At 40.9% G+C, this 24,356-nt stretch overlaps 1 protein-coding gene across 1 annotated transcript in view; it reads right to left on the reverse strand.

Moving 5' to 3' along the window:
- Window positions 1-1,119: 1,119 nt before the first annotated feature.
- LOC115299624 (inactive tyrosine-protein kinase transmembrane receptor ROR1-like) overlaps window positions 1,120-24,356 on the reverse strand; it is a 116,848-nt gene continuing 93,611 nt past the window's right edge. Inside the window, exon 4 of the mRNA XM_029949049.1 lies at window positions 1,120-2,256. Within this exon, the coding sequence (XP_029804909.1) occupies window positions 2,160-2,256 (97 nt within the window). The 3' untranslated portion in view covers window positions 1,120-2,159. The remainder of the gene's footprint in view (window positions 2,257-24,356) is intronic.

A 24,356-nucleotide genomic window follows, 5' to 3' on the forward strand; every position in this document is an offset into this window, starting at 1 on the left:
GAAAAGTCACTGGGCTGGAAATCAGAAGGCCAGGGTCCTTGGTCCTGATTTGTCTGCCAACAAACCTTATTTCCATATAACCTTGAATAGGTCATTTATCCTCTTTTGTCCTCAGTTACTCCATTTGTGTAATATACAAGTTGAACTATATGATATGTTCTTTCCAATTCTAACCTTTTATGGTTGCTCTAGTTTAAGCTTTCATTGTGTCCCACCGAGACGGTTGAAGTCTCCTCCTATCTAGTGTCACTACCTCCATTCTCGACCCTGTAGAGTGAACTTTCACGCTGCCACAGAATGAGCTACCTAATACACCAGATCATCTCTTCCGTATAACTGCAGTGACTCTCCACTGCATCAAGTCCACTGGTGGCAGTCCTAGCATATTAACAGGGATCATAAGGCCCCGAATGGCTCACCCCATCTGCCTCTTCAGTTCTGTCTCCTGTCACTGCCTTCTTTGGAACTCTAGGCCTTAGTGATAAAAAAACAGCTCGTAGTTTCTGAGTGCACCACATGGTTACAGACCTTTGTGCCTTGGCTATTTCCTTCCAAGAAGCCAACTTTCACTCTTCTTCACCTGGCTCACATTCCAGGCCAGTCTTACTATCTTTAATATTCTTTCCCTCTATCCCCCAGATTAGCCCATGAGCAGGTATGCTTTCTCTAGCATCCTACACTTACTTTATTCTATTGTGATTAATGTTGATATGCTTGTTCCTCTACCACGCAGAATGTTCCTGAAGCACAGCAGCTGTTCCTATTTTTCTTTGGAGTCTTAATGCATTCCCAGTCTCACTCCCAGTGGAGTCCAGTATATGCAACACCATTTGTAGAAGGCATCCAGTAAGTGTCTATGAAACTGCACTCTATACTTCTCAGCTATAGCCACACAGACTTCCTCCAGACTCCAAAACCATCAGCCTTCGTCAAGCCCATGTTTGAATACGATCCCAAAGGTAGACCAAGGCAGATTCCATCCCTACTGCTTTCGAGCACTTAGCTAACTCCCCAAAAACCCCACAGCCCCAAATCTGTTAGTTTCAGAGTTGGCGAGTCAAAGGCAGGCTCCCCACCTCCCACCACACGCTCCCCCCACCCAGTTCCTCTAACCAGAAACAAAAAGGCCTTGCAGCCCTGGGGTCGGGGGTTCTGTTCCACGGGGCTTGCAGTACAGAATTGTACCGGACTCCACAGGGTATTATTTTAAACATTACTAAACACTCCTAACTGATCAACTCCTTGCTTTGTAGCCATTACCAGTTGTAATGTCTTTGGGCTGAAAAAAGACAGGTTTGTGAAAAGACATAAACATCTTTGGTGAGAGGTGACATATGTTTTTTCCTAGTGAAAGCAAGTCACTCCTGTAGATTCTGCCATTTTTGGACACTGCATAAAATACATCTCTTAGGCAATTAATCTCCTGGCAGGCTTTGAGTGAAGCAATTACTCCATGTTTTTCTTCGTCACTGTTCGAAAGTTTAACAGTGCATCTATCTCCTTTATTCGTGTCTGGAAAGCCAAAGACTGCCTCGAAACCTCTGCAGCAAACATACGTAAGATCACTTAGTGTTCACACGTTTGATTTAAATATTGACAAATTTTTTCATTAGAACATTAAACCCTTCGCTTTATTCATCTTAAATGCTTTCCAGGAGAGTGACTTCCCCCATTAGAACGACTCCCAGTAACTCAATACAAACTTTGCAAGCAGGAGAGCCACGGAACCTGGTAGTCTATTGTGCTCACATTCTGTGGTGAGGCAGCTGTAACTGGTTATGAACCAGCGCTGGAAATAGTATTTGGAGCTTTCTTGGCAGATTTCTTACATCGTTATTCAATATGAACTGCAAATCATATGCTCGTAGTTATGAAAATGTCAGGAAACTCCTAGTGTTCATGCTTTGTTTGACAAAGCTATTTTAGAGCAGTGTTAGAAGGCAGAAGCATCCAACATTTGGGATGTAGAAGAAAAGAACATGCTCCCATGCCCAGCGATCCTTGGGAAGTTGGTAATTCAGTCCCGCATGACAAGAGCTCGGCTCTGAATTGATGGACGTGCATTTCACACCATCTTGATTAGTCCAGGATGTGTGTCAGGGCTACTAGAGGTCTGGAAGGAAATGCAGAAAACTTGTTCACTTCTTGCTCAGTTTGGATCAACTGAGCTTCAGATCAGGGTCAGCAAACTGGTTGACTCTTACTCCTAGTGGTTGAGCAATGCCCCCAGGGACAGGAGCAGGACTGAGGCAGAGCCTAGAGAGAAGAGTGAGAACAGAAAGTGAAGAAAGGTAAAGGGCTTGGTGGCAAGGAGGGAGGGGGAGGAAAGGAAAGGATAAAGAGCAAGAAGGAAGTATTAAAGAAAAGCAAACTGTAAGATTACTATCACATCTAATAATAATGAAGTAGATTTGTATGATGTTTCCACAGTTATTATAATTTAAATTTAGATTCTTATCATACCCTTATATGTAAGGGTATTCTTAATCTACCCTTTAAAAACAATAATTATGGCAGAAATTTTGAAAAACAGAAGCACAAAGAAGACAATTAAAATCATCTTATATCCAGAACCCCCACATAATTGCCGTTAACCTTTAGTACTTATTTTTATGCATATATATAAACATACAAATATATATATATTCACAAATTAGAATTATACTAGACATAATTTCTTCTTTTTGGTGTCATATATATTTTCTTCATCATTCAGTATTCTAATAAATCCTAAATGATTTTTAGTGTCTGCAATTAAACACTTAGGTTGTGTCCAACTTTTCACTATTATGAATATTCCTGTATATGAATCATTATATACATCCATGATTATTTCCCTAAGCTAGAAACAATGAGTGGAATTATTTGTTAGGCCAAAGGTATACATGTCTCCAAGGTTTTTTACATATATTTTTAGATAGTTTTCATAGAAAATTGTTATAATTTATATTTCTGCCATCAGTATAGGACACTATTTTCTTGCACTTACTGCTAACAGGTACCTGATAACTACTAGGTATTATCACATTTTAAGACCATATCTCATCTTTTAAAATGTTTATTTTTGTTTTTGACAGAGGGAGAGAGAGGACGAGCAGGGAAGGGGAAGGGGTGAGGGGACAGAGGATCTGAAGCAGGCTCTGCACTAATAGCAGAGAGCCTGATGGAGGGCTTAAACTCACTGTGAGATCATGACCTGAGGAGAAGTGAAACACTCAACTTACTGAGCCACCCAGGCACCCCCAACATATCCTATTTTTATACTTAGTGAAGTTAAACATCTTTTTCATATGTTCACATCTTTGCAAAATATTGGTATTAGTTATGTAAATCTCGCATATTTTGTACATACTTTCTGTTCATTCTACTGTTGATATTATTATTCTTACTAGATGAATAAACAGATTTTCAGAGACTGACTAATTTGTCCAAGATCACATAGTGACAGATTTGGGTTTTCTAAGTCAGCTTCATGTCATGCCAACCACAGTGTTCTTTTATAAATGACAAGGATAATCATAATCTCCTTAGTCTAACACAGCAAAACAAAATCCATTGAATACCAAAATAAATAAAATCAAGAAAAACCACAATAGTAGATCAAGGTGCAATGCCCTGTAATGAGGAATATCAGATATCTTGTTGGTCTCTGATTAGAGTCACCAAGCTCTGTGCTTAGAATATTAGCAAAGAATAGCAGGAGCCTAATAAGCACATTCATAATGTGTTTTATTTAAATATTTCCTTTGCAAATTGGCAGACTTAAAGTAAGTCTGCAGAGGGATAATGTGAGGAGAGATGATGAGGAAGGTAAGCCTTCCTAAGGTATATGGGACGGCATATTTGTTGATGGTATATTCTACTGGTCAGAGAGGGTAGGTTGCTTCCAAAAAGGTTGACTGAGGCTACAGGCACTCACAAGCAGGAATGTACTCTGAAATGAGGATGAAGCCATCCTGACTTCCTGTATACTGGCCAAACTTCAGCTGAAGCATCGGGCTCCACTCTAGGTACCACAGCTATACATGCACCATCATTCATGGAAAGCAAAGAGACCAGGTTGGTGAAGAGAACTAAAATCATATCACAAGAGGAATGGTTAAAGGAGCTAGAGAGGTCACTATGGGGGAAGACATGAGGGAACAGGAGAACAGTCTTCAAATGCTTGAAGGATACTCTGTGTCCTCTGCTAGACAGGTATGCTCTTCAAGTTCCCTCTTCATCTACTATCTCCAGTATCCTGGAATACAGCAGTTAGTCAGAAAATGTATTTACTGATAGCCTACTAGTGCCAGGCACTATTCCCACCCTTGGGGATAAAGCAGAGCCCTGTCTTAAAGGAGTGCACATTCTCAAGGTATCTAGCACTTGGCCATTAAGAATGGATAGATACCTAAATGAATGAGTGAAAGACTGTACTTATCAAAATGGAGAACAGTGGGGGAACACTTGGGTTCAGATGGCAAATGAATAGTGTCCTCAGAAATGGCTGAAGAAAACTAGGAAATGTCAGTGCATAGAAAAGCTTAAGTCAAGTCTGAGGAGAAAATGCCCATTAGTTCCTTCTCCATTCTCACATCACTAAATCATACCTCCAGCTACAGCTCCATCTGGTTAAACTGCATTGCCCATCCCCTATTGCTGTTATGACACAGTGCAAGTTCCTGAACTTGCTGTATAAGGCAGCTTACAGACTGAAGACTGTCTATCTTTCTAGCCTTAGCCTCTGCTATTTGGACAAAAAGAAGAGAACTGAATAGAAAAACTCCTGTCTGGAGTCTAAATGCAGGTGATGGGGGGCAAGGAAGGCACCTTCAATGAAGTGTATTGGTTCCTTGATTCAAATGGTATCAATTGAGTGCCTGATCTATACCACTGTAACAGCTGGCACAGGTGTTGGTATCCAACGAGCTCATGGTTTAAAGAGCTGGTATGGACTAATCATGGAGAAATGTTCTAAGAGCTACTAATTGGTGAGAAGGAAATGACAGGAAAGGATACAGTGGTAGCTCTATCCATTCATTCTGTAGTATTAAGTGTTTACTATGTGCTGGCCACTATTTTAAGTGTCAGAGCTCAATGATATACCTACGGTTGGGCAGGGGAGCAGTCTGCTCCAATGCAGCCAATGTGGGGCACAAGATCTGTGGAGAATTTAAAAATAATAATAAAAACAGCTATTAAGTTAGACTGCTTTTATTACCATTATGTGTCTGCAATCCAAACAATGTCATTTGAGATATTCCTTCTTACTAGGGTGGATGATCCCACTGCCCTCCCCTTGGTATGCCACTGCGGGAGCTACAGCAGTGAACAAGACATCCCCAAACCCAAGTCCCCCCTGTGGAGTTCACATCCTAGGGAGGTGTGGACGTGGCACTTCTCTTCCAACTTTAATAGTAGAACTGCCCATAGTGATTGGCCAGAGACCACAGCTACATGTGGCCATGTGGCTATGTCCTGGCCAAAGAGATGTGAGTATAAGTGAAGTGTGCCATCTCTGAGTCAGGTCCTTGCAGAGAGAAAGTGAGAGAGAAAGGAAAAAGAGGAAGAAAGAAAGGGCAGGGCGGGATGTAAAAAGAGAGAGGAGAGATGTGGATGGGGAAAGAGAGGGAGAGAGAGTTGAAGAAGGAAGGAAGCGAGGGAGGGAGGAAAGGAGGGAGGGAGAGAGAAAGGAAAAACAGAGGGGCTACGTTCTTAGAAAAGAAAGGGTGTGTTCCTGATGGGAATGTGGCCATGAAGATACTGAAGAAGCCATCAAGGACAAGATAAATGCCATGGGTTGAGGCTGGTAGAAGAATAATACAGAGTGAACCTGGGTCTCAGGATGGGCATGGGGAAAGAAGCTATACTTCTAGCTCTTGGGAAGCATCTTCTGGACCAGAAGGAAATCAATTTCTATCTTGTTTAAGCTATTTCTATACCTACCTACCTACATCCATCCATCCATCCATCCATCCATCCATCCATCCATCCATCCATCCATGTGTCTATCTAGTCATTCATTTATTACCTCAGCTTAGGCTATATCCTGACCAATACTGAGAGTAGACTATAAACAAATAAAGGAAACATAAAGTTTGTCCAATGATAAGTGTATGCAGAGGAGTGAAGCAGGGGTGAGGAAGAATGCTGGCGGGTGGGAGGCTACAATGTCACTGTTACTGTGAGAGCTGCATGGCCCAGTGTAGTAGTCACTGGCCACATGTGTCTGTTTTTGAGCACCTTGAATGTGGCTAGCCCAAACTGAGATGTGTGGTCAGTATAAAATAGACTTCAGATATCAAACATTTAGTACCCCAAACATGAATGTATATCTCATTAATATTTTTATATTGATTACATGTTGAAATGCTAATGCTTTGGATCTACTGGGTTAAATAAAATATATTGTTAAAATTAATTTCACCTGTTCTTACTTTTTTAAATGAGCCACTTAGAAACTTTAAAATGACGTATGTTTGCATTTGTGGCTCACGTGATGTTTCTACTGGATGGTGCCACTTTAACCTCCCTTTAGCAATTCCTGCCATGTTCTTCCCAAAGCTGCTGCTTCCATGGGTGTCACTGACTCCCTAGACCCTCTTCCCCCAGTTCTAGTCTTTCCACAGTCCTTTCCATGAGTTGGGGAGTCCTGTTCTCTGGGTAACAGGGTTCATCATGAATAATCATGATCAACCATTAAACTCCTTCAAAGACCCAGGAAAGGAAGGTCCCTATTTGTGGCCAGAGTGCAGTTATCTCTCTGGAGAGCAGCTGAGAAGCACCAAAACACTTAACCTCTCAAAAAAATACAACACCCTTTCCCAGTTGGGCCACCGCAATATGCGAACTTATTCCCAGGAAGGGTTTAACTTCAAGTGTAATACTTTTGGTTTCTAGAAGGTTTTTGTTAAAGAAAGTGGCATTTGAAAAATGAAGCCACCAGTGTTCAAGAGCAAGGGCTTTGGAGTCATGTAAAGCAGGGTTCACATTCTAGCCCTGCCCCTCCCTACCCACATGGCCCCGGATAATTACTTAGCCATTTTAGGCATCCGTTTCTCCAAAGCCAGGAAACTATGATCCACCCCTCACACCATGGTTCCACCTTTAACATACCTGCCATGGATACAGTCCAACTCTCAGACTAGAGACCCCACAGGCCTCCCAGCCATCCCTCTTAAGAAGCTTTCAGATCAGGAATAAGGATAAAAAAAAAATTTGACTACAGGGGTATGAATCACCTTTGCTTCCACTGCCTCATGGAAAAATTCTGCCAATGGGGAGTGGGCTGGGAAAGGCAGTAAAAGGGGAACCACATTCCCCCATCAAGTACACACAATAAATGTCAAAATTCCTGTCATGCACGTACAGCATTCTACCTGGAGGCTATGGGGTCAGGCCTATGAATGAAAAAAAATTAATTGAAATGGTTCCTCAAGAAGGAAAAACAGGGCAACAGAGTATATCCTCAGTGAAATGTCCTTTTCACGATGGCCCTCGGGTTACGCCAGCCAGAGAAGGCCTGTCAAGGTGATGCTGGCTGATGCACGATGAAGTGTTTCATTAACACTGTCAAATCATGACAACATTTACGGGTCCAAATGCTGCACCTTTATGTGTTACTGACACATAAATCCTACCATACTTTACGTAGCTGGGAACAGTTGACATACCAACAGCTTTCATCCATGAGTCACATAGGGGAGTAAGGGCTGTAGATGCATTATCCCACTTTACTCTTACTGCAATGTTGGCAGCTAGCTCTAGTTAACCCTAATTCACTGAGCCTCAAAGAGGCTTCTCAATTTTCCACTGATCTGGAGAGTAGCAGAATGAGGGTTACAATCGGCCCCCTCTATCAGTTTGCTATGCTGCTGAAAATCTGAAACACCATGTTTTCATGTATTATGAAATACTAAACTTCTAAGGATGGACTTCTTTCACCTTGGATATTTTAATTATTTTTATGGAGACACAATGCTAGGGAACTGATCTCCCTCACGAGGAAGCAGACTGTGTGCAGGGTTTGGGATTGAGAGTGCCTTTGGGAAGGGCCCATGTACTGCAGAGCCAACGTGGTATTGTGGACACCAGAGTGAGGATGGGGCACATTTAAGCCTCTGGATCTCTTTGCTAATCAATGAAAGACTTGCCTCTGCACTGCCTGTATTACTGGGTTTTTGTATGGTTGCGCATCTAAAAATGCTTTAGTTGGCTAGAAAACCCCACACAAAGCATGTACCACACTAATCAGTGGCTGCAGTGGGAGGCTTGGTGTGAGAGAAGGGCAAACATACCGGGGGAGCTCTGACTTCTACAAGCCTAAGTGATTTTGGAAAATGTGATTTTTTTTTTTATAATTTCTTCCCTCCCTCCTTGGTTTGAGGAAAGAAAATTACCCTTGTTTTAAAAACCCAAACCAAATTGAAGTTGCATTAGAAAAATACTGCTGCACAGTGGGTTCCCGCTTACAAAGCATTTTCCATACATTATCTCATTGGATCCTTGAAACCACCCTATGAGGCAGATACTTTAAAGATGAGGAAAATGTAGTTGAAGAGACTGAGTAGCTTCCATTTGATCATTGGCTATCGGTTGGCAAGATGGGGGTCTCAATACCAGGTCTGTTGATGTTAAGTCTAATGTCCTTCTTCTTCTTTTAAATGTTTGTTTATTTATTTTGAGAGAGAGAGAGAGAAAGGCAGAAAGAGAGAGGGAGAGAGAGAATCCCAAGATGTGGTGCTCAATGTGGGGCTCGATCTCATGATCACAAGATCATGACCTGAGCCAGAATCAAGAGTTGGACGCTTTGCTGACTAAGCCACCCTGGCACCTCTCTTCTTTTAGTTTCCTCTGAACTGGGCCTCCATTCTCCCATTTCCTCATGCATTCCTTGTCAAAATAAATATGCTTAGCAGTGTAAAATTTAACATCATTGGTCAATCACTGGTCTTAGTTAATCAAGTGTTGGTTGAGGGGTATATTTGTTTTCCAGCATTCTCCTTTATCTTGGAGGGTTTAAAAGATTAGACTTGACTTCTACCCTCAGAGAGCATGTAGTCTTTCTACACAGGTAAGATATAAAAGGTTGAAACAGCTAGAGAAGCAGTGTGTCGAATCATACTGCATGGAATCTAGTATAATAGATTCAGCACAGGAAAACAGAGGAGGCTGGGGTGGTCAGAGAAAACTTCCTGGAGGAAGTGAAACTTAGGCTGTCTTAAAGTCATGGCAAAATAGAGACCAGAGGCAAGTTTCTGAGTCCCAGGCAAGTATTCAGATTGGTGCCCAGGGGAAAAGTAGACTATACTTTAAAAATGGTTCTAAACACACACACACACACACACACACACACACACACACACACACACACACACCACTCATGTGTTACTTGGTTGCTCAACACAGCCCTGCCAAGCATATAGTTATCTGTGAATGTTACCCAAGAGTGGTTCATATGTTAGTCAAAATGACCATCGCAACATAAGTAAAACTGTGGACAGTGCTCAGGAGAACATACTGCTTTTGTAAAAGAGCTGTACGTTCCAAGGTAATGCTCATTAAAAAAGAAAAGGCATTCTTTCATGTGGCTTTTCCCCAAAATGCAGCCTGGAAATCTAAAAGCCCAAGTAGTAAAGCTGCCCCTTTTGAAACCTCCTTTATATCCACCATGTGCAGATTTATCAGGCATAACATTTTAAAACATTGTGACACAAAATCACTACACCGTCCTTTCAAGTCTGATACAGCCAGTTTAATGTTCTACATCACTGTTCATAGAAATACTTTTTGATCGAGGAGATATGAAACACAGCCCTTCCCTGGCTGGAACATTGTGGATTAACTTGAAAGTGCAGGAGAAGGGGGTGGCCTTGTTTCCTTAGTGACTGAGGGTTCACCAGAAATTCCCTATTTGTTTCTACACATTGTAAATCTGTGTCAACAATGCCGAACTCTGTGTCTGGCATTGAGTATGTATGCAAGAAATAAATTTGAATAAATAAAGAGCTGCTTTCTTTGATGATTTTGTACTTTCTAGTACTTTGAGAGTCCTTATTATAAACATAATAACATTGACCATCGTTGGCATGTATATGCTAAGCACTTTAGAAATGTGATCTTATTTGTACCACTTGACAATCACAAGTGGCAGATATTGCCACTCCCATTTAATAGGCAGGAAACTGAGGCTTAGAGAAATGATTTGCCCAAGTTCATTCTCAGGTCCACATCATGTCTAAACCCATGATCCCAATCTGTTTACAAAGCTGCTCAATTTAAAAAAAAGGTTTTTTTTAGTGTTTATTTTTGAGAGAGAAAGAGAGACAGAGACAGAGAGTGGGTGGAGAGGGGCAGAGAGAGAGGGAGACAGAATCTGAAGCAGGCTCCATGCTCCAAGCTGTCAGCACAGAACCCGATGTGGGGCTTGAACCCACAAACCATGAGATTATGACCTGAGCCTAAGCCAGACAGCCACCAGGGGCCCCAAAGTTGCTCAATCTTGATGTGTATCAGGCAGGTAAGAGACAGTGAGAGCACACAGGCAGATAATAAGCCAATGTTAATAAAAAATAGCTAATATTATCAAGTATATGTACTTTTTAAGTGATAAACATACTCCATCTCATTTAGCTATCATTACACCCCTATGAGGTAAGGTCTAATCATCCCCTTATATAGATGAGTAAAATGAGACATATATACAAGAATATAAGAACCTTGTTTAAGGTCACCTAGTTAGCAAGGTCACCTAGTGAAACAAGGTACCAGATATGTAGGTGTACATATCAAAGTTCCTTTTCTTAAAAAAATTCCAACCATCTAAAAAAATTCCCATCTTATTTTTGCCTCATTTACCACTACTTAAAATGCAAATTAGACTATAATATATATAATCAAACATTCTGGCTAATTTAATATTCTAGTTAAGGGAAGTTAACCGCCTATATGGTGATGTCCTGCGCCCTGGCTTTCTCACCTGTGACAAGAGGTCTCACCTGTGACAGGCTGATGAGGGTTCATGGCCCCTGCCAGGAATGGACTTGGACGGCTCTATGAGCCCCTCATCACTCACCACTTCTCAGTGGTGCTGACAGGCAGGTGATGCCTGTTTGAATTGTGTCAATCAGAAAAGGCCATGTGCCAGTCTTGTTAATGCCACCTTAAACCACTTCTCAGTGCATCTGTCAGCACTTCCAATACCTGGGCCCTGCTGGATAGCAGAAAAGATTAAGCATCTCTCTTTCTTTAAAGGTGAGGCAGGGCTGTGGGCTGAGGGTTCTTTCAGTAGTAATCTTTGAGGAAGCCAGCTTTGCTATTCACACCTGCCATGGGCACCTTTGCACTCTCAGACATGGAGCCCCTCCCCCAGCATTCATTCCTCCAGAAACTACTCTTTCCCTTCTCAATATTTCATATGATGGTATCAAGTGGGTGTTAACTGTCTGGCAAGTGGCGAATTCGGCTGAGAAATTCTGCGGATCAGTCCTGAATGACCCAGCTATAGGTCAGTCATGTTGCAAGCCGAAGATGGCTTTGAGTTGCTAAGATGGGTGGCAAATGTGCAAGAAGAAGCTGATGTCTGCCAGCACCATCTCGTGATTGAGTGATTAGCTGGGTCTTTGCGTCTCGCTCCTCCCCACAGGTGAGTCTCATCTTGGGCACGTGTTCACTGATCATGGCCCCACACGTAGCAAGTCAAAGGCACAGAGGCACAATAAGAGGGCTCCCCATGCCAGAAGTCGTGCCAAGCACTTTAAACTTTCCCCTTTGTAATCTGCATATGTCCTCATGAGTCAAAGTGTAGTTTCTTCATTTTATAGATGGAGGCGGGCAGGGAGCTGTTCAATGTTCCAGCTGCACCTCCAACCCAGATCTGTGTGATCCCTAAAGAAAAATCCTTGGATATTTTAAACTTTGTGCTTTTATTATCTGAGACTAAAACTGGGAACTCCCCTAGATTAACTTGTATTTGAGTTTCCTCCAAAGTGAGCTAATCTTAGGAGTTTCAAATGGGGGTTCTTAACAGAACTTGAGGGAGAAGCTGTGATATCTGACACATCAAATCGGACACATTTGTAATAGTGTCTGTGCAAGTTTCCTCATCAAATTTCTCTTCCTCTTTGTCCCTTGTTTTTCTTAACAACACAGGGGAGGAAGTCATGATGGGGTCAATCTGTCTTCCAATTTACAATCATAGCACTGGCTTGCTGACTTCTGAGCAGTGAGATCCTGGACCAGTAACTACCACATTAACTTTTAACTTCTTCATCTGTAAGATGTGGAGTATGACTCAGCCACCTACCTGCTTAGCACACTGTGGAATAAAAAAAGAAAAGGTTTCTTTTTTAATAATGTTTATTTATTTTCAGAGTAATAATGTTTATTTATTTTAATAATGTTTATTTATTTTGCTCAGCATGGTGCCTGATGTGGGGCCCAATCACACAACTGTGTGGTCATGACCTGAGCCGATGTCAAGAGTCAGATGCTTAACCAACTGAACCCCCCCGATCCCGGTGCCCCGAAAAGCCCTTAATAACCTGCTGAGTGCTAGGTTCCCTTTTATTAACTGATACATTCTTTCAATAGACATTAACAGTGTCTCTTTGTGAAAAGCACAGTGTTAGACTATCTGGTAAATACTGATGAATAAAATGCAATCTCTGCCCTTAAAGTATGTCTATTTTTGAAAAGATATTTACATGAATAACTATAACATAATATAGGGGAAAAATAGGGATCAGAACAAAAAGAAACATTAAGATGTTATGAACCCATGAGCAGAGTAAGTGATGGGGATTCAGGAACATGGAATAAGCCAGTGTAGTTAAGAGCAATCTAGAAGATAAAAATCTATGAAACTTGTCACTGTCTCATTAAATTTTGCATTCATCTATCTATTAAACATTTATCACATGATTAAATGCTGGCTACTATGTAAATTACTGGGCCAATGTGGACAGGTTGAATGGGAAATGCTATCTTATGGGGCAATGTCCAATGGGACATTGGAAATGCAGGTCTCAAGTTCAGGAAGAGTCAGGGTTGGTTGGCAGATTGCAGCCATCCTTATAGACCTGACAGTTGAAGCTATAGGAACTGATGTGCTCATCCAGGTATACAGGTGAGACTAAATGGTGGGATGGTTGGAATGGGAGGGATGGAAATTACGGGGTGCCCATGAATATGGGATTGAAAGAAAATGGAACTGGCACAGCAAGTGAAAAAGTCCCAGAGAGTTAGAGAAAGAGTGAAAAACTACTAACAAAGTGTAGCCAGGCAGCACCCCACCCTACAAAGATCTACACTGGCCACTGAGAAGAAACCAGCAGACTTCTCAGGAGGTGTTCAGTACTCCTTGCATGAGCACAGAGCCGTAATTATCTGAAGCTTTTTTTTTTTTAATGTTTTTTATTTATTTTTGAGAGACAGAGACAGCCCAATCAGGGGAGGATTAGAGAGAGAGGGAGACACAGAATCTGAAGGAGGCTCCAGACTCTGGCGCCCCCGTAATTATCTGATTCTTGGCCACCAGTAACCATGATAGCACGTCTGGATTTGAATCCCAGTTCTATCATCCATTAGCCATCTGAGTCGGACAGCTGAACCTTTCTTTCTGTGCTTCAGTTGAGGAAAATACTTTTATTTGTTCCCTATGGATTATTAAGAGGACTCAATAAGCACAATAGCCCTTAGGACAATTCTTGACACATGATAAGCACTCAGTAACTGTTAGCTATTACATATAGGCCAATCCACCTAGAAAGGCCTGTTTTTCCAAAGCTCTTGGTCTCTAAATTGAGGGGCCAAAGATCAGATCAACCCCTTCATCCTCTGCCAGGCTCCCACTCATGCGGGACATCCCTGCTTCATTATGGAACCCAAGGCTCTGGGTTGGCATTCTTGGGAGGGTACGTCATGTGGACCACACCATTTTCTAGGGCTGTTGCTGCAAAGCTGACCAGGTTTTTAGAAACATGAGGACTTTTTATTGATGAGCTTTGGGTAAACCACTATCAACAAGTCTTAAAAACCATCACATTAGCTACTCTGTAAGTTGTGGAAAGTGAACCCAGATCTAACACATGGTAACAAGAAAAAAAATAATATAGGGAGATTTTGTTACTTTTAATCATAGGTTTTTAATCCACAGGTTTTCTGTGAATGGGTTCAGAGAACTTAGTTAGCTTTCCCCCCTCAATGTGGCACCTCAATTGTCACCATTATTCTATAGATGGAGACACAGAAATGTGAAATAACTAGCCTAAATCTATCTTCTCAGAACCCACTCCCCAGCTTGCCCTCTGATGGAAAATTATGAGACCATAGACATGTACCATGGCAGGGAGCATCACCAACACGAAGGACAACTCCCTAAGGCTTCACAATGGCGTAGGAGCCTGTGGCCAGCTTACTGGGGACTCCTGAGTGTTGTGCTCCTGAGTGTTTCTGGGAAGTGTGGCAAAACTATTAAAGTGCCTTTGAAGTCCATTTAGATGATGGGAGTAGGAACCTGGGGAAGCTAAATTTACTTACAAGTCAACTGGATTAGCGCTGAAGTAATTTTCCTTGTGTAAACTCTACTTCAGGGTAATGCATGAGCTCAATTTGGAGCAGGGGGCTGAGACACAGATTTCCTGTGTTGAGCTCCTGCAGATCTCAGTAGATAACAAAGCTATTATCCTGGCAGAAATGGAAGCATCCTCAAATCCTATCAGAAGGCAGCACTGACAAAAATTACAACCAAATGTAGTTTTACACCGATTTGCTTTCTTAAATCTGGTTCCTAAAAGCAAAACATTCTCTTATAGGAAGAGTTTAGTAAAAAGACAAGAACGCTCTTGCTTAGGAAATCTCCAGGCCAGGGACGGACAGCAGAGGATTTCTGATAGATGAAAGAGGATTTGGAGCAAGTTTCTGAGTGGCTTCATCCTTCCTTCCTCCCTCCCTTTCTTCCTCCTTCCCTACCTTCCTCTCCTTTCCTTTCCTCCTCTCTTTTTCCTGAAATTACCTGGGCTCACAAAAATATGGTCCAAAAGTATTTTTTAATTGTTTCAAGTTAAAAGTCTTTACTCCACTGCTGTGAACATATCCCCTTAATCCTTATCTACTCTTGGCCACTCCAGAACTACCCTGTATTCTGCTTCCAAGATAGATGGGCCCCCTGAGGAGCTTGTGAGAGTGTTCAAACATCCTTGCCTTTATTTCTTATCTGGTAAAATGAAGGAGACCAAAGCTGAACCCTCACAAGGAGAGTGAAAGAATATGTGGCCAATGAACACTACATGATTTTCTGTTAAGAGATGCTGAATTGCATTAGCTCTAACCTTGATTTGAAACAAAAACCAACCCTCATCCTAGTTTTCAGATAGGAAAGGGGAAGAAACATGGACATAGGAGTTAGAAGACCTACTTCTAATCCCAGCTGTTACACTCACTAGTTGTCTATCCTTGGGGTTCGAAGTCAAGAGACCTGTATTCAAATCCCAGCTCCATATCTGATAGGCTATGTGTGATCTTGGGAAAGTTATTTGCCATCTCTGGCTTTCAGGTTCCTCAATGTCAAATGGAGGAAGTAGTATTTACCTCTAGTATTCTCTCTTCCCACCTTACTGTATATCTACATAATAAAATCTGGCTAAAATGAACAATATGGATAAGCAGAGAATAGTTGGATTTTAGAATTGGCTGCCTTCCTTGCTTTGGATATTAGAAATATTTACACATTGATTCTAATTGCAGTTGCTCATTCATTTATTCCACAAATACTTAACTAAGCATGTACATGTGCCTGTTGTACCTTTGAAGAATACTTGGTCTCAGGGAACAGTCAGGGAGTCTCATGCAGAGGGGACAAAGAAGGGAGCCTGGGGAGTATCAAGTCCCCCCAGTTCTAGACATTTGGATTCGGTAGGACTCGTGTGGGGTCAGTTCCCTCACAAGGCATGCTGTGAGCCCATATAACAAAAGGCTGTTGAAACCAGTTGCTAAACAATTTCCTCCTGTCACCCTGTACACATAAACCCCAGGATACAGGATGTCCCTTGGCCCTCTTCTCCCTGATTTGTCTCTTTCATTATTTCTTTTAAATTGTATTTATTTATTTTTGTGTGTGAGACAGAAGGAGACAGAGAAAGAGTGTGAGCAGGGGAGGGGCAGTGAGAGAGAGGGAGAGAGAGAATCCCAAACAGGCTCTGCGCTGGCAGAGTGGAGCCCGATGCAGGGCTCAAACCCACCAACTGTGAGATCATGACCTGAGCTGAAACCAAGATACAGACACTTAACTGACTAAGCCACCAGGTGCCCCACTTCTCTATCATTATTAATCATTATCATTAGTGATCAACATCCATCCACTTCTTTGTTTTAAAATGTTGTATTCGTGGTGTGCCTGGGTGGCCAGTCAGTTAAACATCTAACTCTTGATCTCAGCTCAGGTCTTGATCTCAGAGTTGTGAGTTCAAGCTCCATGTTGAGCTTCACGCTGGGCATAAAGCCTACTTAAAAAAATAAAATTAAAATTAAAATAGTATATGTACTGCTGAAGCGAGCACTAAAATTAAAATAAAATGTAAACAAATATATAAAGCGTTGTATTGGAGTGTGTGTGTAGAGGGTAGAGTTGAAGGCTCACTCGACATGACTTGCTCAGGGCTCAGCAGCCCTATAGTCATTCCCATTGTCATCTCTGCTCATGTCACTTGCCTCTATCTTAGAAGTGGTGTGCTGAACACATCTGCTTATTTGCAAGTTCTGATTATTTGAGATGTTGCTAGACCACAGTGACCATATGTTTTGTGACCTAGCACTTACAGCTAATAAGTAAAAAAACAAAACAAAAATAGCAGATGGCAAAGGTACGATGCCCAAATCAGAACAAAAATTTATATAACTCTATAATATAATTAAACATGTCATTTCCTTGCCATTAAAATGATTATGATTTAGCACAGGGCCAAACCCTGAGCACGGCTGCTGACTATTTACGGCCGGCTCTCTCAGAACACAGAGGTGGCTATAGAAATAGGCTCTTCCTCTACCCCACGTCTACTTGATGAATAATTATTTTACTTAGTGATACAGTGAGTGAGACCAAATTTGAAAATACCTCAGAGGTGAGGCCCAGTGCATTTATGTTTATAAATATGGGTTATTATAATCACTCTAAGTGGAGGGGCTTAAAATAGTAATTTTAAAATGAACCAATGAAAAAAATCTGTACGTCATAAAAAGGACTTACTTTACTGGCACTTTAAAGTGTGTTCTAAAAATTTATTAACAAAAGCAGACTTAAAGAAAAAAAAAGAACCCTCAGTTCCTATTTAAAGTTGAGAGAACACAAAAGTGAAATATAATAGGCACCTTACAAAGAGGATTTCGATAAAACTGAAAATGAACTGGTTATGACTGCTCAGTGAAGACACTGCAACACACAAAGGCTTTCTAATCATCTAAACTAGTCATTGTTGCTTGTAATACTTCTTACATCTGTGTAGCACTTGACAGGCGGCTTTGTGGTTAAGAGAGACTGTGCCTTACAACCAGGCATCCTAGGATCAAAGGCCGGCTCTGCTACTTACTGACCATGTGTGCTCAAGCAAATGACGTAACTTCTCTGTGCCTCACTCTCCTCATGTGTAAAATGGGGGGACCATCTACTTGTAAAGGTTATTATGAAAGTTAAATGAGATAATACACACAAAGCACTCATATAACAGGCATGTAACAAATGACAACTCTACTATTCTTATGAGCATTTCAACAACTATGTGAGAAAAGTGTCATTGTCTCCATTTCAGACCAGAAACTGTAGTTCATTAGGCAGAAATGACTTGCCAACTGCATGTTCCTCCTTCATGGTGGGGGGTTGGAGGGGGCTGACAGAGTGTGAAGCGTTCCAGACCTTTGGCACATACACGAAGAAGTGAGGCAGGAAAAAAAATGGCACACTTAGAAAATAGAAGAAAACAAGGTGTAACAGATGACTATACCTGTGTGCCAAGCATTTATTTTCTATGAGAGGCTAAGACAAATGCTATATTGCTTAGCAGAGGACTGGGCGCAAAATTGATGATTTTCCTATTTTATTCATCAGCAGAGTCCTTGCACAGTCCTACCACATGTGGCTTTCGGTAAAAATAATGACAGAACTACCCCTAGGAACACAGCTGGCCATGGTCAAGATGACCAACTACAAGGTCCAAGGTGTGGAAAGGAACACGGGCTCTTGCTTGTACTAGTTGTAGGACCTTGAGCAAGTTACATCATCCCTCTGAGCCTCAGTTTCTTTGCTGCAATATGAGATTAACAAGATTGAGGATTTAGTAAGGAATGGTATAAGGATTCTATGAGATAACATAGATAAATAGCCTAGTTCAGAGTCCCTGAACCTCAGCACAGAAGTTTTGTGCTGGCTAATTTTTTGCTACGGGGTGGCGGTGGCTTGACCGTGCATTGCAGGGTGTTAAGCAGCATCCCTGGCCTCAACCTGTTAGATGCCAACAGTAGCCCTGCAGTTGTCACAACCAAAAATGTCTGTAGATGCTGTTAAATGTCCTCTATGGGGCAAAGTCCCCCCTGGTTGAGAACCACTGTCCTAATCTAGTGCTGGGCACATCGTGAGTGCTCAGTAAATATAAATTCTTTTCCTCTTTTTAAATGAAACTTCCTTTTTTGATGAAGTAAGACTCAACTAATTTGGAATCTGTGTTAATCCAAATATTGGCAGAACTGAAGTCCATATTTTCAGTAATATGGGAAAAATTAGCAGTGTACATAATAATCGAGAAGACAAAAATTCACTTAGGAAAACATACTATTTATAAGCACTCATGTGAAAGTCATTTACATTTAACTAGTATAGTAAGTAAAAACAATTCTTAAACATTATCAAAGCCTCAAAAAATACACTGATGGCCAAATAGTTTTAAGCAAATTTAAATCTATAACGACACTTAAAGGTATTGAAATGGCAATTGCATTAAAAATAACAGCTATTTCTGATTCTGTCATCTAATGCAGATTAACTTTCCCTTAAAAAAAGAAATTACTTATTTTAAAACTGAAGAAAGTTACAATACAGTATTATATTACTGTAAGGTAAAAAAATAATGATTTAATAATTCTGCACATTACACAGTGTTCACTATGATAAGTGTTGTCACCATCTGTCACCAAACAACATTATTACCATTTTATTGACTATATTTCCTATGCTGTACTTAACATTTCCACAAATTATTTATTTTGTAACTGGAAGTCTATACCTCTTAATCCCCTTTATCTATCTCACCCTCTCCCTCATCCACTTACTCCCTGGCAACCATTAGTTTGTTCTCTATATTTAAGAGTCTGGTTTTTTTTGGTCTCTTTTGCTTTGTCCATTTGTTTTGTTTATCACATTACACATATAACTGAAGTCACATGGTATTTGTCTTTCCCTGTCTGACTCATTTCACAAAGATCTATTCATGTCATTGCAAATCGCATATTTAATTCTTTTTAATGGCTGAGTAATATTCCATTGTCAAATATACCACATCTTCTTTATTTTTTTATCTATTGATGGACATGGGCTATTTCCATATCTTGGTGATGCTAAATAATGTTGCTATAAACATAGGGGTGCTTACAACTTTTTGATTTAGTGTTTGAATGAAATTGGATCACTCTTAAATCATACACAAAAATAAACTCAAAATAGATTAAAGACTTAAATGTGAGACATGAAACCATAAAACTCCTAGGAGAAAACATAAGCAAAATTTCTCTGACATCGGCTATCAATGATCTTTCAAGATATGTCTGCTAAGGCAAGGGAAACCAAAGCAAAAATAACTATGGGAACTACACCAAAATAAAAAGCTTTTTTTACACATCATCAACAAAATGACAAGGCAACCTACTGAAATGGGAGAAGATATTTACAAATGACATATCTGACAGAGGATTAATATCTGAATATATAAAGAACTTACACAACCCAACACCAACACCCCCTAATAATCCAACTTAAAAATGCGCAGAAGACATGAGCAGACATCTTTCCAAAGAAGACATACAGTTGGCCAACAGACACATCAAAAGATGTTCAACGTCATTAATCATCAGGGAAACGCAAATCAAAGCCACAATGAGGTATCACTTTCACATGTTAAAATGGGTAAAATCAAAAAGACAAGAAAAACAAGTTTTGGCAAGGATGTGGAGAAAAAGAAACCCTCATACACTGCTGTTTGGAATGTAAGTTGGTGCACCCACTGTGGAAAACAGTATGAAAGTCCCTCAAAAACTTAAAAAGATAGAAATACCACATGATTCAGTTATACCACCACTGAGAAAGAAAATAGAAACACTACCCAAAGAAAATAGAAACACTAACTTTCACTTTTAATAAGCAGGGGTGGGAAGGCACTGGCTGGCTCAGTTGGTGGAGTGTGAGACTCTTGAACTTGGGGTTGTGAGTTCGAGCCCCATGTTGGGTGTAAAGATTAGTTAAAAATAGAATCTTTGGGGCATGTAAGTGGCTCAGCGGGTTAGATGTCCAACTCTGTTTTAGCTCGGGTCATGATCTTACAATTCATCGGTTTGAGCCCCACGTTGGGCTCCGAGCTGATGGTACAGAGCCTGCTTGGGATTCTCTCTCCTCTTTCTCTGCCCCTCTCTCTCAGTAAACAAACAAACAAACAAACTTAAAAACTTTTTTTAAGATAATAAACTCTTAAAAAATTAAGCAGGTTAATGAGGCTCAGTTTCATTTACATACCTAAAGTGGAGGATATTTTATAATTGCTACACTGAGGTTTTCTACATTCTTACTAATTTTTGAAGTAGGAAATTCTCTTATATGGCTAACCTGACATCTTCCTGCCTGCCTTTTTAGCCCATTTTCCATTGTTCAAGCTTCAGTAGAAAAACTGGACCAGCTGTTCATCCGAAGAGTTTCATTCTTGTTTACTTGGAGAGTGTAAGTAGCATCAGGCCTGGCCTGGGACTTCCTCTTCTGGCCCAGTGGTTCTCAAAAGGAGTCGTTTGTACCGTGGGGGACATCTAGCAATATTTGGAGATATTTTGGGGTTTTGTTGCAATGGGGGGCTAAGGAGCTACTGGCATCTAGTGAAGAAATGCAAGAGATGTTGTTAAACATCCTACAATGCACAAGACAGCCCTATACAACAAAGAATTATCCAGCTCCAAATGTCAGCAGTGTTAAGGGTGATAAATCCTGTTCTAGACCTTGGCTCTGAATGATTTTAGCAAATGAACAAATGTCTTAAAAAAAGAAGTCAATTAAATCCTACTTGTGTGGCTTTGAGATACATGTTGCCTTCTTCAGGAAGCCGTTCTAATCTGAAACTCAGAGGCCTCTCTCTAGACACCACAGGCCTCTGTGCATGCCCCCATCATAGCATTTTATGATACCAACACAATGCTGGCTCACAGCGGATGCATAATAAAAGACAACCAAATGAATGCACAGCTATGGGACCCAACAACGGATTCTTGAGCATTTAGGGCTCTTGGAGTTCCCTTGACTTCCATCTCTGGACATGTCCCTTGTAAGTTCTGATGGCCTCGTAGTGACTGCTTTTTGTGACAAGAAGGAAAAGGGGGTGTGAAGGAGCCGCGTTTGCTTGCCTCACTCTTCCCTGTCTACACCAGGAAGCTGGAGTTTATTTTCCTTCTCTGCCTCATACTGACAGCAATATAGATTTGGTTCCATTTAACATTTCACTTAATCATCTCAAATGTAAAAACTGAACAAACAGATCTGATTCTACACTTTTCACACTCCTTCTTGTAGTGCTGCTAATAGGGCTGTTAAAACAAATAGGAGAAAAGTGGAGGTCAGGATCCAGCTACGTGTAGTAGGTGAGCTGTTTATGCCTCAGTCTCCCGTTCTCCCTAAACCTCTCCCCAGCCCTACAGTGCTTCTTGAGAGCAGGGCCTTCTTTTCCTCATTGCCTGAACATGGAGGTGCTGTGGTTATTAATGGGCACCAGCTTTTAGTGGGTGGGCCATAACCATCAGACACATGAAGGATTCCAGTAAGTTGATAAAGAGATCACAGGTGATCTTAAAGCCATACTCAGTCAATTTCTAAGATGCTTTGCTATTCCTTGAATATGTCAAGCATACTTCCATCAAGAACCTTTCACACCAACTGACCCCTTTGTCTGCACTATACTTTTCTTGGATACACTCCCTCCCTCACTTCATTCAAGACTCTGTCCAAATGTCACCTTATTAGAAAGGCCTTCCCTAACCAACCTGAAAAAGGTGATGGCCCTCCACCACATCACTTTATTACCCCTTACTTTACTTTCTATTTCTTAAGGAATCATTACCTTCCTGCATCATTGGGTTTTCCCTCAAGAAAGTAAGCTTCAGGGAGCCTGGGTAGTTCAGTCAGTTGAGTGCCTGACTCTTGATTTTAGCTCACAGTTCCGAGATCAAAATGTGAGATGAGATCTGTGCTGAGCGTAGAGCCTGCTTGGGATTCTCTTTCTCCTCTTCTCTCTCTGCCCCTCCCTCTGCGTGTATGCACTCTCTCTCTCTCAAGATAAATAAACATTAAAAAAACCCAGCAAGCTCCACAAGGCAGAGAGCAAAATTACTGCCTATTTCTTTCACTGTAGATCCTCAGTTTCTAAAACAGTAGCTGGATCATAGTAAGTGCTCAGCAAATGTCTGTGGCTCACATGAGTCTCATGGCCAATCATGGTCAGGAACTTATACCATAACCACCTCTACCTTCTCCCCATGCCACTAGCCTGTGATCGGTTATTGACCATATTTGTTATTCCCTCCTCTCTAAATCCATTTCACATGTTACATACACATGGTTATTACTTAGAGTTTATCAATTCTTCAGGCCTCCTGAAGAATCCTTAGAAAGGAGACAGAAGCATGGTGAGCAGAGATTCCCTGATCTCCACTTCATTGCTCTATCACCCTCTCCATGCCCTTAGGTAAAAAGTCCATTGAAATATCAGTTAAGACACTTTTTTTTAATGTCTTTATTTTATTTTGAGAGAGAGAGAAAGAGAGAGAGAGACACAGAGTGTGAGCAGGGGAAGGGCAGAGAGAGAGGTAGACACAGAATCTGAAGCAGGCTCCAGGCTCTGAGTGGTCAGCACAGAGCCCAACACGGGGCTCAAACTCAGGGACTGTGAAATCATGACCTGAGCTGAAGTCGGATGCTTAACCAACTGAGCCACCCAGGCGCCCCATGAAATCTGTTTTAAGGTCTTTATTGTACACTCCAGGCACAAATTAAAACTCCTTCGCTGTTTACTTTTTGCATTCAGAGCAGTAAACTCTTCTTCAGAACCATCATAGAAGGTAAAAATAAAGGAGACTTTCTATCCATAAAACTGTAAGATACACTCATGGCTTCATCTGTGACCCTGAATCTTCCTTTTTTTTTCCCCCCAAACCCCTTTTATTTTTGCAAAAGAATTCACAATGTGTCAGCATCTGGCTTGTAAAAATAAATACAGGGACTAGTTTTCCCAAATAACTTGGCCTGATCGTCCAGTGCTCCTAAAAAGACTTGTTTGTTGCGATGTGGCAATCTTCTGGAACAGTCTATTCCCCAGTTCATGCACAAAGAAGGCACCTACCTAGGGTGAATTACAGGCTCCTGAATGTCTGGACTTTGAATCAGGACTAACTCTGGACTCCACAGAGTTAGGAGTTTTCTCATGGAGGGTGGATCACTAGCGATCGTTGTATCCGTAACAGATTTGTTATGACTCATATACGTACAGGTTTGACTGGTTAAGGGCATGTATTAGCAAGGGTTTTGATATTTTTCCAGCTTATTTTTATGACTTATCTTTATGACTATGACTGTTGGGAGCATTTGTTTATTGAAATTAAGTGAGCTGATAGGAAATCATTGGGGATCAATTACCTATAAATCAAAGTATCAATATTAATATTTGAAGATATTAGTGCTAGACATCTAAAAAAAATCACCAAATCAAAAGATTCAATTTAATCTAGTTTCGTTCAACCTATAATTCTTAAATATCTACTCTGGTAACATTTTTAAAACTTAAAATGTTTCTTCCAATTTTTAAATTTGTTTGCAACAAAGCCCCCCCCCCCCAGTATTTTAGTGAAATGAGCACATTTCTCTTGAAATGTTACATATAAGTATTACCTGAATTTATTTCAAGGAAAAAGAATCTGTCAGCATGCAAACTTTAAAATATTAGGTCAGACAACTAACCTGTTGTCATCAATGTTTCTCTTCTTACAACCAACTAGAAAACACAAACACTTTGTTTTGCTTTGTACAATTCTCAGTTAGAATGCAAATGCTCCAGAGCAGAATGTTCCTTTGGTGGCCTCTGATTAGTTCA

The sequence above is a fragment of the Suricata suricatta genome, chromosome 8, assembly GCF_006229205.1.
Source record: "Suricata suricatta isolate VVHF042 chromosome 8, meerkat_22Aug2017_6uvM2_HiC, whole genome shotgun sequence".
In the NCBI taxonomy this organism is placed as follows: Eukaryota; Metazoa; Chordata; class Mammalia; order Carnivora; family Herpestidae; genus Suricata; species Suricata suricatta.